Genomic DNA, 22,130 nt, shown 5'->3' with positions numbered 1-22,130 from the left:
ATTGACCTGTTGGCAGAAGCACAATCAGACAAACAATAGGCACTATAGAAAGAAAATGGTAGAAAAAACAAACAAAAAGGATGCAAATTATTCATGAACCCACTATAATGAAAAACAACATTTAAGTAGAAGAATGACGAAGGCACTGCCTTACTGCACAAAGCTTTTCCTCATACCCCAAATCATCCTCTGTGACACTCCAGTGACCTCAGTTGGGTCTTTCCACTTCCTGGGCATCACCATCACCCATGAAGTGGGTTTCACCTCCCTTCAAAGATGTTGGTGAACTTCTACACTGCCATCATCGAATCTATTCTCACATCCTCCATCACAGTCTGGTTTGCTGCAGCGTGTCATCCACTTTGTTAAGAAGGTGATTGGGCTGCAGTCTCCCATCTCTCCAGGAGCTGTACGTCTCCAAGGTTCTGGAGACGTACAGCTGGAGACGGGCAGCCAAGATTGCAGCTGACCCCTCTCATCCCGGACATGAACTCTTTCAGTTGCTCCCCTCTGGCAAGAGGCACGGGTCCATCAGGACCAGAACCTCACGCCACAAGAACAGTTTCTTCCTCACTGCAGTCAGCCTGCTAGTGCCCCAATTACCACCAAATAACCCCCCCCCCATACTTCATATATGTATATATGTTAGCACCAGACATAGAGACAAATTCCTAGTACTGTAAAGTGTTTTTTGCTGCACCTGGCAATAAAACTTATTCTGATTCTGAAGTCTGCTTTCTTTGCGAATGGTTGTAAATAATGACTAAACTGAATTGTTAAAACCAGATAATTCCTGTTGGTGCTGTACTTCCCAAAAAACAACCAACCAAAAAAGAAAAAAAGTGACAGAAACATAATTACCTTTTATTGAATGGAGTCTCTCCTGTGACAACATGAGTCGATTCAGGACCAACAACGAAGTGTATGCGCTGGTAGAACGACCTGGCAGCCTAAAGAAAATAAAAGGAAAAAAGTATATAGCTGCTGCTTTGGTATTGTTTGTATGAGGAAATTATGTTATTATTTTAATTTTATTTCTGATTAGAGTTCTCTACCTGTTGAGGGGACAGTGGGGATGGAAACTGGTTGAGCACCTCCCTTGGGTCAGGTGACCCTTTGCAGTATAATTGGTTCTGACATGAAGGCTGCAAACAGCAGTCTGGATCCATGCAGTCAGCCAAGCCATCTGAAACACACATACAAATTAAATGTAAACAGAATGTAGTGCAGAATGATGTCAAATTGATGATACAAAAGCTACAGGTGGATGAAGTGGAGATTCAGGGATGAAAATAAAAAGGATGGATGTATGAAGAAGTGAGGAGCCATCTGAGGGACTGGAAAGCAAGAAAGAATGAAGAAGGGATTAAGAATACAGCAAGGAAAGAAGAATTCAGTAGTAATAAGAATAAAGGGATGAAAAAGATAAAAATGAATGTTGGATAAGTTGAATGATCACATTAACCATCTAAAATCTGAGAAGATAGGAGGACATATCTAAATTATTATCTAAATTTGCTAAGTAAAACATGGATGGACTTCTGATGTAATTATTAATGAATAAAAGAAGTCATAAATAAACGAAAAGAAGTAAAGCTGTGGAAATGGAAGAATAAACATAGGAAATGGAGTAGATGGACATACGGCAGTATCACCAGAAAAAACAGAACAAACAAAAACATTTATTAGGCTGGGGACACACTAAAGTATTTTATGCCCGATTCGCGCCCTCCAGTCATCGTGGGGGTATGGCCAGATTCGAGGCTTGTCATGACTGATTATATGTCTAAACAATCCTGAAGTGTGTAGTAACAGCTCTTCCTAATTCCTGGTCGGGGAGGCTCCAACAGAATACTCACAATAGCCAATGACAGCGAGCAGCCCAAAAAACGTCACCAACTGAATATTGTGTACTTTTGCGCCTCACTGGTTTATTCTCCTTACTCTTCTCTTGTTTTTGAGTGTTTGCTTGGCAAAGGTCTAAAGTGTGGACAGCTTTTGTACTTCTTAGTCATGGTAACATTCCATGTCCCAATACCAGTGTCGCCTTCCAGAGTTGAGATGCCGAGGCACATGCCTTTGACTGCCATCCAAACCACAAAACACTGAACACCCCGCATGACCCCTCCTGTGAATGGTGAGTCCATGGGAGGGGGAACCCGCGTAGCTCCTTTGGGCTAAACCCAACTGGGCCACGCAGGCAGAGATCCGGCCACCAGATGCTTGCTGGGGGGCCCCTCTCTCAGGCTTAGGTCCAGGGTGGGGCCCCAGTGTCCCTTCAGGCAGGGTATCTATCCTGTATATCCTCCACCAGCTCTTCGCCTTGGTATTTCTGCCAAATTACTGGTGGAGGTGTCCGGGGAAAGGGAGGTCTGGGCATCATTGCCCCAGTGACCCAGCTCCGGATAAGCAAAAGAGAATGGAATGGAGTCTTGGTAACTGGCACCAGAGGTTTTCATTATCCATTCTTTCCAGCTGCTTGCAGGTAATGGGGCCCAATTTTGGAGTGTGGGGGTGATGATGGCATGCCCTCTCTGACCTGTCGACTTGGCTCCCTCTTGCTGTAGCATTTGCATCATACCTCATCAATCTCTGGTGTGATAGCATGTGCTTCTAGCAGATGTAACACTGAGCTAGTAGTTGTTGAGATGTTAGTGAAGATGTTGGGTCCCCCAACAACTGGCACAGACCCTGTTGATCCAGGTGATGTCTGATCCAGCATAACACTCTTTGTTCAGATCCCTCTCATATTGGAGTGAGTCAGAGTCAAGCATGAGGAAGTCTTGCCTAAGGACCCCCACTAGGATTTGAACATCTGTATCCCAGTCAAGGGCGGTGACATGGGGCGGTGACCACTACAATATCCAGCTGCTGGGTCTACACTATTATAGCAAATGTCCCAGCAAGAGTAGTCCAGTTTGCTATCAAATTTGTTTATTATGACTATATACAAAGCCTAAACAAATGAACAGCAACATGAAAGATGTGAGGTAGAAAAATTTAAGACATTGGATCAACCACATCTAATTTTATCAGACACCTCAAATTCACCTGAAACGTCAGCTGACACAGCTCAACAGAGACGAAGGGAGAGAAGGAGGGATGTAAGGTAATAAAGAATTTCATGCTATTTGTCTCTGTTAGTTTATAAATGCCGATTTTACATCTGGTGAAGAAGCACCAGGGACTGCCATTAAATGCATGCACATGCACAGACACACACACACACACACACACACACACACTGCCAAAGTAAGTCACTCTTCTCCATTCTCTGTCTTGTTTTCTTTCTTTCTCACCTTCCAAATTAACTCACTGCTCTAACCAAACCGATTCCTGGTTTTAGGGGTTTTATTAGGAATGTGCTTCTGTGGCTGAACAGCATGTCATGAAGAGGGTGTGAAGAGTTGTCCAGTATTGATGTTATCTTGGACAACATTCTCGTCTCTAACACTGCTGTCAGAGAGTCCAGCTCCTGTCCCACAATATGGCTAGCCTTGTGAATGAGTTTATGACTTGTAGTGGACCTAAAGCAGCAGAATATGTTCACATTCCGGATTGAGGCAGGAGTGATAGCCCTCTGACAATGTATGACTATGAAACTCTTTGTGACCCACTAAAGTAAATAACAGGAGATGGTACAGGCCCTCGCCAACAAGCACTGCACTGTCAAGACTCCATTTGATAACACCCCCACTTTTTGTTTTACATCCTGCTATAAATACTTTGAAACTATTCCCTTTTCAGGCAAAGACCTGAAACCTATACAATAACTTATGAATTTATAACATGTGTGACCAAACCCTACAGAGCATTGCTGTCAGACTACGGTGTGATATAGAAGTCATGCTATTGTTGATTTGTTATTCATGCTTGTTAATCCATATAACAATGAAGTTTTATTGATTTCATTTATGATGTTACTGAACTATTGACTCTGGTTAGTTACTAAGTTTGTCATATGTTTGAACTTTGCTGGGTGGAAAAAGATATTGTTCCCATCTTAGAAAAACATTCTTTAAACTTACAGCACAATAAGATACTCTCTTGATTCACACATGACCAGTGAGATTTAAACCAATCACCAGCAAGCATGCAGCACTTCCTGGACCAATCACATCGTGCCAAGCACAGTCACGGGACGAACCAGATGGATTGCCAGAATCTATCCTCACATCCTCCATCACAGTCTGGTTTGCTTAAAGGCCCAGAACAAACAAAATTACTGTGTGAAATACATTAAAATAACAGCCAGTCCATATCAGAGAAAATTAGAACCCCTTCTGTGTTCACAGAGTTAAACTGTCTGCTGCTGTGAGTTGATGGAGGCATAACATTGAGCTTAATATGGGTGTTGCCATTTTACCTTATAATGCTTCTAACTGAATCTAAAGGCTAAAAAGTTGTTACTGTGCATTTGTTACCGCAGGTGGTGAAATAAATGCTTTAACATAAACTTTAATCCTGTGATGAGTGCGGCCGCTCTCTCTTGTTCATAAACTTCATTAAATTAGAGGCCTCTTGTTGAGGTAGACAGCCTGCGAATCTCCAGCCTCTAAGCTGCGTCTTCTTCTGAGAAAACCCCAGCCTGTGTGTGTATTCCGCACAGATCAGAGGGACCCGGAATCCTCCAGTTAAACTATTCAGACTAGCTACCTGGTCATTTAACAGTGGAATGACAACATTTCTGTGAATTAAACCGGATGATGAAACTTTGTCCCGTTAAAGGAACAGGCGCCGTTGCTGTTGTGCAAGTTAAAGTTGTGCTGAGACTGTTTATTGAAGTTTATTGTGTCTTTATTCTTGCTGTTGTGAAAGCTGCTGACATTAGCTCTTAACCCTTTGAGTACTAAAAGATACTGACCTCTGAAGGAATGGCCACAGTGCCAGACTCAAATGGGCGGTACTAAACACCTCCTTTTGATAAAGTCTCCTGCCCCAGCACACAACAGCTTAGAGGTTACCACAGACTAATAAAACATCCTCAGCATCGTCTGACAGATGCTCAATCGTCTGATGTCACTTCATTAGGGTTAACACTCTGGGGTTTAAGGGTGTTTTGGGACCCTGGACAAGTTTTGACATGCCCTGACATTTGTGCTTTTTTCAGTTGCTTTTAAACATATTAATGGCTAAAGTTTATGCAGGGTTATTGAAAAATAAAACTTTCACTGAAATAAGACCATAAAACACATACAGTGCATTGGTTCACAAAACGTTTGAGAACTGCATCTTGTAGCCTAATGTGAGTAAATTCTATGATGAAGCTTGACATTTTATTCCATTTCTTGTGGGTGTGCACATAATTACCTGGCCCACCTCAGATTATTTCAATATTAACAGTGCGCTCAGTGCGAGGCAGGATCATATTAGTTATAATGAGGTGATACAGGAGAAACTGTGCCGCTACTTATTTTCATATGGATTTCATAAAAAGAAATTATTTATTTTTGACTTGAATTGTTTAATTTAAAAGAAGACATTTCAAGCTTTTTATGAATATATTTCTCATGTTTTTGAGGCAAGTATTCGCTGAGGTTCAGGTTGTTTTATTTACGTGTCTGTGAAGAGGGGTGACAGAGAAGACAGAGAGCGCACACTGTCTGCTTTCTTTATTTTACAAAAGCAAAGCATTTTGTTGTTATTATGAGAGTATAAAAGAATAAAACCAGACCCTTTACAGATTTGAATGATATATTGCTCTAATCTGTATTATCATAATTTAAGTTCGTTTTGGCGTTGTCAGGAGAAGATGCCACAAAACACGCCGGCGTGTTCGTCGACCCCTGAGGGTTAAGGCTTATATAAAGTTTCTGTTTCAAAGCCCACTTAATCCTGAAGCCTTTCTCTGTGGAATTTGGATGATGTCTTGGGTTTGTCATGGGTTTTCTATGCATACTCTTGCTTACTCCCACAGCCCAAAGACATGCAGGTTTGATCGATTGATGACTCTAAATGATTAACTAAACGATCTATGGCTTATATCATCAGTTTACACATACACAAACACACACACACACACACACACACAAAATCAATAGAAGGAGACAGGTAATGATGGTTTCCTCCCCAACTCAACAGGGATCCTCCCATCAGTACTGTAGGACTGCATAAAAAATATGAATTATAAAAATATTAATTAGAAAAGATATTACACCTGAAAAGACAATATATAATACCTGATTAAAAACTAATGTTTGGAAATCTGTCTAAAATTATTTTAAACCAATTAGTTTGATTCATTGATTTTCTCAATGAAGGAAATGAAGGCTGAACAATTGCATGCTTAAATTTGGAAGGGAAAGGTGCCAGTTTATATGAAACTAGTAACTAGTAATGGATAAAATATTAGGTCCAGTGGTGTAAAAAACAAAATTGAAAAAAACAAATACTGTGGGTAGAAAGTGTAGAGTAGTTCAAGAAGACAATTTCTTGGAGACAGCTGTATTTACAAGAGCTGACACTAATTGGCTCAAAATGAGCGTACAAAGGAACTGCTTCAGGAGAGATATAGATTTCAGGTGATGTACCCTCATTTATTTAGTTTTAACGTGTTTGATGAACAAATTGCTTTGGTAGACTGGGTAAGAGAAGGGCTGATTAGTGTTGGTTTAAAAAAAAATCCCGGTTTGCAGCTACATGACACTTTTCATTAGACTTCTGAGGATACACAAACAGGTAATGTCGTCAGCTAGATCAGCTAAAGGTGAATTAGTGGAATAGTTAAAGTGAGGCAGAGCATCATTGTTCAAGATTTCAGGTGACTGGTTTCCAACGCGTGTTAGCCATGATTTGGGAGAGCGAAGAGTGCTAGGAAATTTGCAATTTGATCTAGCAGGTGGAGCAACAGAGATCAGTCAGAGCTCAGTGATCTGTGTCTGACTGTTGGCATCAGTTGGTAGAAAGTTCTCTAAAAACTCCAGAAGTGAAGCAAATCAAAAGCATAGGTAGGTGTATCAACTGATGAGTGGCATTATGAAAGTTTAGACAATTTTTCACAATATTACAAAAGATAAATGTGGTATAGGGCTTCACAAACTGCAACTACTACAAATTAACATGTTAATTGCAAGACATTCGGATAATCTGCCCCAAACCTTATTGTCTATTTATTAAACAAATAATTCTGTTCAAGTCTTTAACTTTTTATCTCCATATACCTCCTTCATTGTCCTTGCCATCAGTACAGATTGTTTCCATTGCTACGTGACAACCGGCCCCCCTCCATCCTGACTGACAGATGCAGTGCCAGCCATTGGCCTCCAGGGTGCATCGTCCATTATTGTTGCAGAGTCCTGGACAACCCTCTGTGACAGTAAACAAACACACAGATAAAAATGTTAGAGCAATGCAAGTAAGTGGGGCTGGGTCAAGGCTGGCCAACAGGGCGTGACATTGGTTTCAACCACTATACATTTTAAAGGTAGTTTTGTACTGGAGCTGTGAAATATGAGAGTCATTAATATTTTTTGGCATTGTTCAGGCCAAAAATACAAAATATTAAGCGTTTCCTTCTGAACTTGGAAAAGCCACTGAAACTGCACTGACGCCATCATGGATAATTAAACTCCATTAAGAGAAACAACCCCAGGTAGCTTAGCATCCTCCAAAAATGTACAGTAAGACACTGTTCAGTGTGAAATCTGTCCATATGAAAATCAATATCAAATACACTTGTGGTCTAGAAATAAACCAAAACACCATCGATACTCATTAGACCAAGATTGGATAGACTTTTACTATGACCTACAGTAGATAAAAGTGAAATGAAAATTAGGACATGTCTAAGTTTGTAAATTTAAGTTTGGTTTAAGTCTTCTTAAACCGAATTCATTTATTATTAACTTTAGTTAAAACAACACAGGCAGTCCCCACAGGCCAGTACACAATTGTAGTTATGCATGTAATTTGTTTATAAATAAATCTGTTGAAAGCTGTGCTAATTCACCTGGGGCTGTATTCATAAAGATTCTAAGAATCCTCTCAGAGAGCTCCTAACTTATCTTTTAGCTAGGATGCTTAACTTAAAAGTGATTTAGGACCAATCTTAGAGGAACTCTGAGCAAAGAAAAGACAAAAACTTATTTCAGTGAGGAAAGTGAATGATATATTGTAAAGCTTTACTTTGAAAAAACTGGCCATTTTTGTGTATTTCACTTTAATCACACACACACCTTTATTCTCTTTAAAAGTATCTGGAGAAAAGTGGCCCTGCTGTCAATAGTACTCAATGAAAGCAACTTGAATGTTGATTCTATGGTATCTCTTTCTATTTACAAAAAAAAACTTCATTTTCTGACGTGCAAAAATTTGGTTATGCAATCGATCAATTACTCCGGCAACATCGGTGAAGTCCATATATGCCTTTTTTAGAGCCTGCATAGTGTGAATGTCTAATGGAAATGAAAGGAACTGCGACAGATTCGAGGTTCTGAGAGTGCTGTACTAATTGTTTGTGTGATCATTCTGCTAATGTATAATTGAGACAGACATCACTGCTGCATTTTCCCAGCTGCCAAATATTGCTGAGTTGTGAGGACTTTTAATTGTTGTATTGTGGCATATTTGGACTGAATAGGAGATAAGATGAGAAAACTTTACTAATCCTCAAAGGAAAATTCAGATAGTCTTGCAGCGAAAGTAAAAGTAGTCAGTAACAGATATGGGTGCATATGTAATAAGGTCAACCGCAAACATTATTCCACACATTATTAGATTAAGTCACTCTCACTCAGAGTTTCAAGCACATTTGTTCACCGTCTTTGTCTTTCCGGCATTTTCTGGAAACTCTGAAGTCTCTTAAAAGTTGTCCTCCCTACTCCTAACAGTTTCCACCCTAGGAGCTCTTTTAAGGGTTAGAATGCTTCATGAATAACTTTGATGTTTACTAGGATCTATACATACATTTTAAGGGAAACTGAAGTGAATGCTATTTCAGAAGCTTAGTCTTATTCAGGAAATACTTAATATCTGTTTTTGGCATAAGAGCAGAATATGCTAACAGTCAGCAGCTTCAGTCCAAAAATAGCATACTTCTTACGACAGATAGTAGTTGTGGAATCCTAATGTGCATAAAGGCATTTGGCCCTGCAGCAAATAGACTGACAGACAAATTGGTGGACAAATAATACAGATCAATACACTAACCCACATGTGAAAGACACAGACTGACAGACAGACAGACAGTCAGTCTTCAGTGAAATGCACTGATGTTGTAGTTTCACATGAACCTCTAAGATAGCCTAAAGCCAAAATGGCTACTGTGTGCTACATGATTTCATTCTAAAATAAACTCATTATAAAATAAAAGAAGATGGTATTGTTGGATAATATGATGAGGAAAAGCTGGGAATACAATCAAACTGAAACATTTAAGTTTAAAAGCTAAAAATTCCGAAGATGTTGAAAATAATCATGCTTATGTGTCTAAGTAAAGTCTAATTCAATCTGAGTGAAATTTAACACCAACCAATGAGCTGAGCAACTTCTCTTGGAAACTAGGAATTCTGATTTGTTGTTCAAAAAAAAAAAAAAACTTGCAGGTTAAAATCCATGTGAAAACACAACTGGTAGACAGATACACAGTGCACAAAGTATAGGGAGGACAGGATGGTTTGGACTGCATGCCTCCGAAGGTTATACTTTATGCCTCTGTTTGACATTCCTTGATCACAGAATAGACACTGAAGCTTGCAATCAGATAGACAGATTAATAAACAGTGAGTACTGCAACCAAGCAAAGCCCAGCTGCAGAGACAGAATAAAAGAAGGAGGTAAAGATGGACGGACAGGTGGTGTAGAGGGGAAAGGGAAAGGAAAGTAGAAAGACAAGAAAGTGAAGACAGAGAGCAACTGGCTAAATTAACACATACATATATATCAGGCTTCTGGATGCAAGACAAACAGGAGTCACACACTTTGTGTTTGTGTGTGTTTCTTAGTATGCACGTCTATTTTGTGTGCATGTGCTTGTATGTATTTTCATCTGTATTGTCTGTGTTTTGTGTGAAAATCAGAGACAGGGACACAATAATGTAACCCGAAAAACAAATGAGACAGATTAAAAAAAAATGAGACAGAAATAATACAAGACGAGACAAAGACAGATAAATAGAGATTTGAGAAATACAGAAAATGAGAAAAAAGAAACCGGAAAAATAAAAAGGAATAAATTAGAATCAGTGGAAACTGAAGTTGACAAAGGAGAGTGTGAAGTGGTTATATTTTGGGACATTAAGGTCCCTATTAAATCTGATTTGGCATGAATTACCTTTATATCCTGAGAATAGGAGAGGGCACGAGGGAGAAAGGGAGGAAAATTAGGGAAAAAGAAAATCGAAACAAAAGCAGCACTGTGAAATATACTTTCTGTGATGGACTGATGAAAATGGCAGCCAATGGTGGGGGAGAACAGGAAATTGGGATCACAGGAGTGCAATAACATCGGGAGAGACACAGTACTAAAGTAAAAATGACTTAATTCAAGTCTGTATTCACATTTAAATTGAACGTGAGGAAAGAAGGATAAAAGGCAGTTGAAAAGTGCTGCATAAAATATATTTTTAAAATAAATCAGGGAAATATTCTCAAATAACGTTTCCAGTAAACACAAAAGTGGCCTAAAAGAAGCGAAGATAATACAGTTGCAGTCAACTTGAAGTTGGAGAAAAGTGCAAAATGTATAGTGCAAACTAACATTTTTACATATTATTTAGTAAAGGCAGGGTTAAATAATAACCATCACAGCTGAGGATGCTAATATGTGGGTTTAGTATCAACCTAGGGAGTGTTTACCTTCTACAATTAAAAGCTCTTGGCCTATATTTTGTTTCAAGTACTTTGAGATGTGATATATTTAATAGTTTTTGACCAAGAAATAAACAGAGAGGAATGACTATATTTAGGTCTTACTGTTGGGAAATCGTCTTATACAATGAGACAGAAAGTTGTATGTAGCCTCACTCATGGACTCATAACCTCAGTGTTTCTAAAAGTCTGTGCTTGTTACTGTTTGGTCATTTAACGTCAATGTCAGGCTTGCATGCTATCCCTTCTACCAACATCTTACAGTGATACTAAGTCTTGGAAAAGGCCTTTAGAAACAAATGGCATCTCAGCCATTACATCCTAATTTAGAGAATTTATGAGCAGGATTCAATAAGAAGCAATAAAAAAGTAAATCAGGAAATTGTCTTTTAGCATTTTCAGATACAGTACAAATAACCTTTACCAACTAATTTGACTGCAATGGTATTTAAAACATAAGACCATAACCAAGCTATGCTTTTTTTTCATGCTCTATAATGCATTGCATCTTCATAAGTATAATTAAAGGCCTTATCCAGTCTACTCCCATGCTGCACGGTAGGAAACTTTAAACCAGCTAAAATGATTCAGTACTGTCACAGTACAATGAGCATTTGCTTCACAATTATGCCCGCACATGCAATTACACAAATGTTCTGTTGATAATAAAACAACTGACATTTTTAGCACAAAATTCAACTATTTAAACCCATTCAGACACACGTAGGCATACAACGTCAGGGACAGGGTCATAAGAGGAAATAGCTTAGAGAAAAACTGCACAGAACCAGGACTTTAAGGAATACATCAAATGCATATCTAGAGAATAACTACCCAGAAAAATTGCCAGTGTTAATTTAACCCTAAAAGGTTTTTCCACTGTTCACCTGTAAACACGTTAGTGTTGATTTAACACTGGCAATTTCGCTGTGCAGAACAGTAATAGAAGAGTAGTGTTTTTGTTCTTTTACGCTTAATTTTCTTCAACAGATCTTTAACATACTGTATGGTATTACAATCACGTGCAACTTGATTAATGCACTGCATATACAGTAAACATACATTATAGACACTAACAGCTGTACAGAAAACTTAAAATATAACCCTAAAGACCCTAGCCAATTTCAAGAACAACATTTTTTAGAGGTTTTTCAAGTAATTAATCAGGCTTACATAGGTATTCCAGCTGACAAAAGTACAACATTTAAAAACTAAAAACCTTCTAAGGATGCAGTGGATAATATACAGAGAGAAATGCATTCAACACATTCAAAGCCAGCTGTAAAGTTAGTATACTCCTGAGGTTTCAATTCCATTTTATCTGAAAAAAATGCAAAGCTACTTAAAGGGCAAAAAACTTGTTTATTTGGCTAAAGACAACATCGATATTCTGAAATGTTCCAAGTAACAGTAAAAGTGCATGGCATCAGAATTGGCAAAGTGATGGTAGAGATAAATGGATAAAACATAATATACTCAAGATAACCAAAATAATAATAAAAACTGTCTAAATAAATACAATAAAACTTATTACTGATGCAGTGACAGCACTACAGTACATGAAAAGAAAAGCAAAGGTTGAAGGGAGGAATAAAGCTAGTGAGAAGGATAACAAACAGTAAAGAGTACAGTACCTTTTACTCTAATGTCCGGATTGTGAGCTTCAAGAAAAAAGGGAAAAATAGAAAGAAACAAAAAATAGATAGAAAGAGAGCATTTAGTCCAGAGGGAAAAGGCAGAAGAATTGGAAAATATAAACATCCATTATCACCATTACTAAGGCCAGTTGACCAAAGAATTCAGACTGTGATGCATGAAGTTTCATGAAACAGAAAAAAGAAAGACAGGATAACAGAAGCTCTGTATTATTGATCACATCCATTTGAGGCATCTTAACCACTAGCATGGCTAGAGTATTTTCAGGATTCATGACCGGGCTGATGAATCCAATTTCACATTGGTAAAATATCCAGATTCACTAAGCTCTGAAGCCAAACACACTGGATGTTTTTCTATTCTCTATTTAGTGTAGTGTCTTTGGCCTGTCTCAGTTCTATAGACATAGATTAAAAACAAGAGAAAAAAAAAAGAAAGCCAGGCCAAAAATAAAAATAAAAAAGACTTAACTTGTATATATTACATGTTAGTGATGCTGTTAAGTGATGTGGCACACAATCATAAACATTGTGAAGTCAATATATGATATATATATATATATATATATATATATATACCTTGATATATATATATATATATATATCAGGATGTAATCTGTGGGATGCTACTTACAACAAAGGGACAATGACAAAACATTTAAATATTTAGGTCACCTCCAACATGTTAAAGTAAGAACTTGTATTATTTTCAATGACTTGAAAGGTATGAGTGCTTGGCCTCAGCCTACCCACTGTACTGAGTAAAATTCAAACAATGCAACAAAATATTTAGTATTTTATAAGAGCACTGGGAACTGCATTAAAGTTTGATAAAATGCTATTGTTCCCCTTCGCCGGCTACAGTTAAAATTTAGTTTTCTTGTTAAACACTGACTTTGCAAAAAATCAGAAAAAGTTATTTAAGCTGGTCTATTTACAGTTAATGAAAGTAGAAAATTAAAGTTGTCACATTGCCTTGAAAACTCTAACACATGATATAAATGGAGTTGGACGGAAAGAAGAAGAAAAGAGTGAATCCTCTCCCCAGCTGTGAAATCTGTCTCAACAGACGAGCAGTTTGTTGTTTAAACACTCTTAATGGATTTCTCTACATCTTTACCTATCAGAAGACAACAGAATGGAGTTTCTGAACACGCCATGGACAGAAGCACGTTATCGTAAACACTTAATACAAAAACACATCATATATATATAAATACATAACACATCAGCAAGCACTGAGCATTACATTCAAGCTTTAAGCTCAATTTATGTAACTGTAATAAGTCAAATACATGCATACATAGTCAATATAGATGTCTTTGCAGTGACCAGATTTCAACACAGATTTCTATTGCAGATCTCTATCAGAGATTTTGGACCAAATTGTTAATCAGTGCTTTCTATCACAATCATTAACACTTCAGATGAATAGATATTTTTGAATGGTGTTCATCCCTCCAGTAGAGTTCAGACACTTCAAAGCAAAGGAGCACTGAAACTGTTCTGGAGAAACCTGTTGGCCTGACCCCATTTTAATGCAGTTAATGTTGGTTTTTCCTTTACGTTTCCAGCATTTTAGGAGTAATTAGTAGATTATTAGATAGTTTTCAACAGTGTTGGTAACTGACAGCCTACAGAGATAACCTAGGGTTATAAAAAGCAATTGATAATAATATGTCAGATTCTAAAAGTCAATTTACTGTGTGTGTGTATATGATCCACTCACCGATATTGCAGTGCTCTCCTGTCCATCCCTGGTCACACTCACACTTTCCATCTTTACACACTCCATTCTTGCTGCACAGGGGGTGGCAGGCCTTCTGGTCACATACAGTCCCTGTCCAGCCCTCCTCGCACCGACATACACCACCATAACAGACACCATGACTGCCACAGTCCACTTCACACATCTCTGTGGGTCAAGGAAAGAAGCATATAATAAATGTGTGTATGTGGTTGAAAGGATTTTAAAAGGATTATAAACAGCACAAACAACACTGTAATAATCAATGAAACGTGTTTCCCACAATTTTCTGCCTGATGACAACTCCAGACGATCTCTGGACGTGATTTTCATGACATTGTTGGGAGTTTATATATGAAAACAGAACATTTAATCCATGACACCCCCAACCTGTCATCAGAACAGCGGTGTGTGTGCTGTTGTCATCGTCAATCTGGCACACTGCGGAAAAAGCTAAACCACTATTCAATTCTATTGTAACTGAAAACAGCAACGGAGGCAGTAGAAATGGTTAGCAATAAGATACATGCAAAGTTCTGCTAACAATTATCATCATTGTTTTTTATTGGCCTAGAGAGTATAATCAAACATCAAAACCGAAGTTGCCTAAAGAATACTTCAGATATTTTAGGAAGAAACACAGCAAAAATAATTGTTACATCTAGGTGGCTTCTGTAGTTGTCAGGTTGCAGAGCAAGCCAATGCAATAAGTTGGAACAGAAGATCAGCTATTATCAATTCAATGATCAAATCACATCATGACAAACTTTTCCAGGGCAAACATGGAGGGGGCAGCAGCAACCCTGCACTATCTAAAATAACTTTAACTGTCATTATATTATCAAACAAGTATAAAAATTCTGGAATTTACACCTGAGCAGATGGCAGCAAAGTCTTGTAGCTCCTGAAATTTTCCCTCTTTTTTTGATATATTTTGACAACTACTGTCTTATTCACTTAGTGACATATGGATAATACTCTGGGAAGAAGAATCTACACAAGAAATTACCTTCTTTTACTACAAAGGAGCACTGAACTGAAGAGGCCAAGCTAAAGGCTACTAGATGGAGATACAAACCTTTCGTACCATCCATCATCACGGGGAATGTCAACTCTCTACTGAACAAAAGTGAGGAGCTGGAGGAACTGGTTAAGACCTAGAGAGCATTTTGTGAGTGTAGTCTGATGTGTTTTACTAAGACCTGGTTGAATCAAAACATTGAAGACACCTGTGTGGATGTACCTAACTTCTCCCTGGTATGTGCAGACAGAGATTTTGAGGCAAGTGGCAGGACAAAAGGTGGAGGACTTGCTTTATTTGCAAATAGGTGTACTGCTGTCAAGGAAAGGACATGTTGTCAGGACACTGAGCTTTTGGCATTTGGTCTCAGACCTTATTATGCTCCCAGGGAGTTCGGTGATGTCTTCACCATACTTTTTTACATTCAACCAGGAGCAAATGCTAATGTTCCATGTGAAGATATCCATGAGATGCCAGGATACAAGTTCAACATTCGGAGGCCCTCATTATAACATCAGGAGACTATAAATATGTGACCCTCACCTCACACTTGACTGGATATTTATTCTCAGGTTGTCAACTGTCCTACCACAGAAGGTAAAATACTTGATCTGCTGTATGCAACTGTCAAGGAGGCGTATACCTTTACTGCCTTACCACCACTCAGCAGGTCAGATCACAACCTGGTCTTACTGCAGACGTTGAATGCACAGATTGGAACATATTGCTGGGAGCAGAAGGGAACAGCATGGACATTGACAGACAGGTTAACCGTTTCACAGATTACATCAACTTCTGCAGAGACATTGTTATACCTACAAAGTCTGTGCACTGTTTCCCTAAAAACCCTGGATCACTAGTGTCATCAAGGCAATCCTTAACCAGAAAAAGGAGCCATTCAAAGATGGAGACAAAGAAAAGCTCAGACATGTCCAACATGAGCTGAAGAGGAAATTAAAGCAGTCTAAGGAGGACTACAAACACAACAACATCAATGAGGTGTGGAAGAGAAGGGTCTGGAAAAGGCTTGTAAAAAGAAGAATAAGTTATATGGATTTCATGAAGTGTTGAACAAAGGAAAAAGAAGAACAGTATAATATTTATAATCAGAAATAAAAAAAAAGATTATTATGATCAGCTGTGGTTGTAAGGTCTCTGGTGCCTGTCGTGGCGGCAATCCCCGAACCCGGTAGTGGACACCAGATGTAAGGGAGGCCATCAAGCTGAAGAAGGAGTCCTGTTGAGCCTGGCTGGCTTGTGGGAGTCGTGAGGCAGCTGACAGGTACTGGCAGGCAAAGAGTGCTCTGGCCCGGATAGTGGCGGGGGCAAAAACTCAGGTCTGGGAGGAGTTTGGTGAGACTATGGAGGAGATTGTAATTGTGTTCATCTTCCTTGCTATTTACAACTCATCAGCTCTACTGTCATATGATCGCCTGACACTGCTGGAAATATGGGGCTCTGTGAAAAACTTGCCTAACGGCAGTAACAATAGTCAGTCAAAGCCTCTGCCACACTTTCTAGCATTGGTACTGACTCTGCAGTCTGGAAGCCAGAAGCCGCTATTTATAGCGCTACTGAACATCCGTTCGCTCACAGATAAGACATTCATTCTCAATGATTGGATCCTCACCAATGACCTGGATTTTTTCTTGCTCAATGAGACCTGGTTAAAACCAAGGGACAACAGTGCTTTCTCCTCCCTCCTCCCTCCAGACTACTCCTTCCTGAGCACCCCACGAGTGTCTGGCCACGGTGGGGGTTTTATTTTCTTTGTACATGTTACCCTTAGGCTCAATCATTACAAAATATGATATTCCGTTTCATCTGTATGCAGATGATCTGCAAATTTATCTGCCTGTTGTTTCTAAATCCTCTGATACTCTTAGATCCCTCCGTAGATGTCTGGATGACATCAAATACTGGTTGTCACAGAATTTTCTTAGTCTAAATGAGAACAAAACAGAATGTATTCTCTTCGGTACCTCCAACATCCCCAGTTTCACGGCTTCTGGTCTGGACTCTGGGATACCTCACCTCAGTCAGATGGTTAAAAACCTGGGGGTGACCTTAGATAATAATTTAGATTACAATAAACAAATCAACTGTGTGGTCAAGGAAAGATTTTTTCAGCTGTGCCTTCTAGCTAAGGTTAAGCCCTTTATGAACCGCGATGATTTGGAGAAAGCTTTTATTAGTTCCAGGCTAGACTATTGTAACGTCCTGTATGTTTGCATTAATCAGGCTAGCATCCATGGAGGTGGGAAGCAGCTGAGCTCGACTGGGGATATTGTTGGACGGTGGAAGGAATACTTTGTGGATCTCCTCAACCCCACCGCTGCCTCTTCCATAAAGGAAGCAGAGGCTGAGGAGTCAGAAGCTGATCCGCCAAGCTGAAGTCACTGAGGTAGTTCGGCAGCTCCTCAGTGGCAAGGCACAGAAGGTGGATGAGATCCGCTATCAAGTCTCTGGATGTTGTTGGGCTGTCATCGCTGACACACCTTTGCAACATCATTTGGCGATCAGGGACAGTACCCCTGGATTGGCAGACCGGGGTTGTGGTCAGAGTGTGTGTTCCAACTATAGAGGGATCACACTTCTCAGCCTCCCTGGGAAGGTCTATGCCAGGGTGCTGGAGAGGAGAGTCCTGCCTATGGTACAACCTCGGATCCAGGAGGAACAGTTCGGTTTTCGTCCCGGTCATGGAACACTCGACAAGCTCTATACCCTCTGCAGGGTGCTCAAGGGTTTATGGGAGTTTGCCCAATCAGTTCACATGTGGACTTGGAGAAGGCATTCGACCGCATCTCTCGTGACATCATCTGGGAGATGCTCTGGGAGTATGGGGTCCAGGGCCCTTTGCTAAGGGCTATCCGGTCTATGTACAACCAGAGCAGGAGCTTGGTTCGCATTGTCGGCAGTAGGTCAGACCTATTCCCAGTACATGCTGGACTCTGGCAGGGCTGCCCTTTGTCACCGGTTCTGTTCATTATTTTTATGGATAGAATTTCTAGGCGCAGCCAGGAATTGGAGGGAGTCCAGGTTGGGGACCACAGGATTTCATTTCTACTTTTTGCAGATGTGATGTTGTCCTGTTGGCTCTATTGTGCCAGGACCTTCAGCGTGCACCGGGGTGGTTTGCAACTGAGTGTGAGGCAGCTGGGATGAGAATCATCACCTCCAGGTCCCAAAATAAAATTTGGGAAAAATAAATGTATGATATTTGCAGGTAGTAGGGCATATTGTAATGCAAAGTTACATTTAAATGGGTTGGAAATTGAAAGGGTTTATGAAAATCAATTTTTGAGCTGTAATTATAGATAGTAAAATGTGTTAGAAACTGCATATTGAATATTAAACATAAGGTGGCAAAACCTATTGCTATCTTGTTAGAAATAACAGATTTAATAAACAAAAATGGTTTGTATATGATTTATTCCTCACTGCTTATGCCCTTCTTGTCATATTGTGTTGTGTTAGCTGCATTTCCCCATATCTCAAGTATAGACATGCTCATTAAATTACAAAAAAGAGCAATAATAATAATACAGCTGAATATTTTGAACCAACTAATAAATTATTTATTCAAACAACTACTTTAAAAGTTAGGGATGGTGTATATATAAACATATTAGAAATCCTGTACAGAATATTTAATAAGATTCTTCTAGTTTTATATTCAGAAATTCTAAAAGTTAAGAGAAACTTCAGAGGTTTATATATTTTTGAATGGGCTACAGCAAGAACAATGTGAATTCAAAATGTGTTTCGGTGAAATTATAGTGAAATTATGGAATGGATTATGAGTCATATATATATACGTGTGTGTGTGTGTGTGTGTGTGTGTGTGCGTTTGTTTTGGCTAACACTCATAGTGTTCCAAGTCACTTTTGACCGTTTCATTCCATTCTAAATCATACCACTTGTTTTTTAGGGAAAAAACATTATATAGATATTATTTTGACTATAACAAGTACTAAGATGAAAACTATTGTACTGTTTATCACAGAGAGTATTTCACTGAAATGTTTACCAAAGTCCCTTTTTTGAAACCAGTTGAATTTTCTATTTTTCATCCTAATATTCCTCAATTTTGCCCTTTGTCCAAATATTTTATTGTACTTAAGCAGATTTTTCAGGTATCTGTACTTTACTTGACTATTTTTCTGATGACCTTTTAGTTTTACTCCCTACATTTAAACACAAATATGAGTACTTTCTACTCCTTACATTATCAAAATAGGCTTGTTACTTTTTCAACCTCTGCGGATGACGACACAACGTAAACGACGTAACTAACTAGGGAGGGAAATCGAGTGTACAGGTTATGATAGAGAGAAAGCTTGCAGTGCGACATAAAGGAAGAAAGGAATCCAGGGAGTATTGCCGAGTCCGACAACTATGCAGCAGATACGGAAAAGCAAGACATTCCCCATCCATGGCCGTGTTTAAAAGAACTGTTCGATGCCGTCGGCTTCAAGAAGTAGTTCTACTTTTATCAGTCTTTTTTTCACACCAGTACTTGTGATTCTACTTAAGTATAGAATGTGAGTACTTTTGCCACCTCTGGGTCATTGTGTGTACTTTGCAAATATATACACAAAGCTTGTTTTTTTATATCTTTGTGCAAACAGATGGCACCTCTTTCTTTTGCTTTGCCCTTTTCTGGTTGGCATGGATGTTACTTGTGTTGCTTTCATGTCTCTCATCAATGCGGCAGAGGATGGTGTTCATGGAAGGTGTTGCTGACCTTTAATGAAGGGCTCCACCATGCTTTTGCCAAATTCTTCAAAGAACCTGGTTTGTAAATGAGTGGCATGCGCTCCACCCAATTCTGCCAAACTTCCTTGATTGGTGCCAGCTTGTTGTGTTGAGGGCGGGCTGCTCTTGTGTGGCAATCATCAAAGCGAATCACATATTTACAGGATATAGATGGTCTGCAAAGACATGGTAGCATGGAGAATGACCAAGCTAAGATCCTGTGGGACTTCCAGATACAGACTGACAAACAGGTGATGGCTAACCAACCGGACATAGTGGTCAACAATCAGCAAAAGAAGGCTGTAGTGGTAGATGTAGCAATGCCAAGTGATAGCTACATCAGGAAGAAGGACTATGAGAAACTTGAGAAATACCAAGGGCTGAAAGAAAAACTAAAAAGATGTGGAAGGTGAAGGCAACAGTGGTCCCCGTGGTAATCATCACCCTCGGGGCTGTGACCCTCAAACTAGGAGAGTGGTTCCAACAGATCCCAGGAACAACATCAGAGCTCTCAGTTCAGAAGAGCACAGTGCTAGAAACATACTGCGAAGAACCCTCAAACTCTCATGCCTCTGGTAGAGGACCTGAGTTTGAGGAAGACACTACCCGTAGGAGTGAGAAAGGAAATATGCATATACATATACATATAATATGCAGATTCTCTATAGGTAGATGGAATGAATAGCATAGGCAAAACTAGGCCTTTGCTTCAGCCTATTCCTTTTTTGGTTATTTATTTAATTATGATATGTATCTGCACTGATTGCAGTGGTGTAAGTTGACCAAAATAAAACAAATAATAATAGAAAAACTCAAATCATACTATAGTGCTTAAATGGCTTAACAGTGCAGGTGGCTATAACAACAGCTTTTTATTTCCATTTCCCACCGACAGTATATTGTGATTTTATTTTAATGATCATAATCTTCTTAAGTGAGCCGTGAGGCTTTCTGCCTAAATCTAACCAAAGTACCCACAGCATGGGCAGATAAGAAAATAACCATATGATTTTTGTAAGAGTCATATACTGTACATAGAATGAAGTTGTGCTGCTGAGTTGGGCATCAGATCAAAGAAAAATGAACACAGTTCATTTATTTCTGCTAGATTTGCAGCTACTACAAACCATAGCTGCAGAACACACTGTAAGTCATCTTTAGTTGATTTGGATTACTGATTTTTGCTGAAATTATAATATGGTTTGCCTCCTAGCTACTGTATGTTGCCGATCTTGTACCTGCCCACAAACTGAAGTGTGAGATCCTCAAGCAGTTTCACAGTTCTTGCAAACTTAACTAAGGGCGAATGTGTTTTGCCAAAAGCATAGCCAAATGGTCTTATACTTGTATAGCACTTTTCTACACTCAAGCATACTCAAAGCACTTTTACACTATTTGTCCATTCACTGGAACGGCCACCAGGGGCAACTTAGGGTTCAGCGTCTTGCCCAAGGACACATCGCCCTGTGGACCAGAGAAACCAAGGGTCAAACCACCAACCCTCTGGTGCATGGTCAACCTGCTGTACCGCCTGAGCCACAGCCGCCCCTAAGTGTAAACTGCTTGTAAAAATAAGCCTAGCTCAAATAATGCATAATAATAACTAATAATAATAATAACTCTGAAATGTATTTTGAAGTAGTTTATTTTATAATTTAAAGTGCTATTCACCATATATCTTATTATTTGTTTTATAATCTATGTATCCCATCTTTTATGCCTGTTCGGTGCTTGCAACTCAAACACTGCTATTATAATTACAGCCTGCTCTATGATTGCAGTTTTATATTCATTTTATGTTGCTCCTATTCTTTTTTATCCTCTCTATTATTCTCTAAAGCACAGTACACACTATTTGTGACATTAAACATAACACAAACCTAAAGAACAGTCAGGTCCAGTCCAATTCTGCTCACAAGCACAAGTGCTGGTCTCGGCATTGTACGTTCCATGACCTGAACACTGGTCCGGACACATGGCCTTGGCAATCTCGCAGTTGGTTCCACCCCAGCCTGGCTGACAGTGACACTCGCCATGAATACAGACGCCATGGACTGAACAGCTGGGGTCAATACAGTCCACTGGAAACAAACATAAAATTCAATTAAATTCCATTCTGTTTATTTATATAACGCCTAATCAC

The 22,130-nt window shown here is 39.2% G+C and overlaps 1 protein-coding gene across 5 annotated transcripts in view; it reads right to left on the bottom strand.

The window, feature by feature from the left end:
* The window catches only part of tenm3 (teneurin transmembrane protein 3), a 180,102-nt gene that overhangs the window by 56,810 nt on the left and 101,162 nt on the right, over positions 1-22,130 (bottom strand). For 3 of the 5 annotated variants that reach the window (XM_026302846.1, XM_026302847.1, XM_026302850.1), the window contains 7 exons: positions 21,868-22,068; positions 14,191-14,376; positions 12,441-12,467; positions 10,271-10,279; positions 7,161-7,307; positions 1,056-1,186; positions 862-950 (listed from right to left, as the gene is read on the bottom strand). In XM_026302846.1, coding sequence (XP_026158631.1) covers positions 862-950; positions 1,056-1,186; positions 7,161-7,307; positions 10,271-10,279; positions 12,441-12,467; positions 14,191-14,376; positions 21,868-22,068 — 790 coding nt within the window. The remainder of the gene's footprint in view (positions 1-861; positions 951-1,055; positions 1,187-7,160; positions 7,308-10,270; positions 10,280-12,440; positions 12,468-14,190; positions 14,377-21,867; positions 22,069-22,130) is intronic. The other 2 variants (XM_026302848.1, XM_026302849.1) reach the window with 1 other exon arrangement.

The sequence above is a fragment of the Mastacembelus armatus genome, chromosome 1 (genome assembly GCF_900324485.2).
Source record: "Mastacembelus armatus chromosome 1, fMasArm1.2, whole genome shotgun sequence".
NCBI classification, from domain to species: Eukaryota; Metazoa; Chordata; class Actinopteri; order Synbranchiformes; family Mastacembelidae; genus Mastacembelus; species Mastacembelus armatus.
Note: the sequence above shows the minus strand (reverse complement) of the source record. Positions and strands in the feature narration are given on the sequence as shown.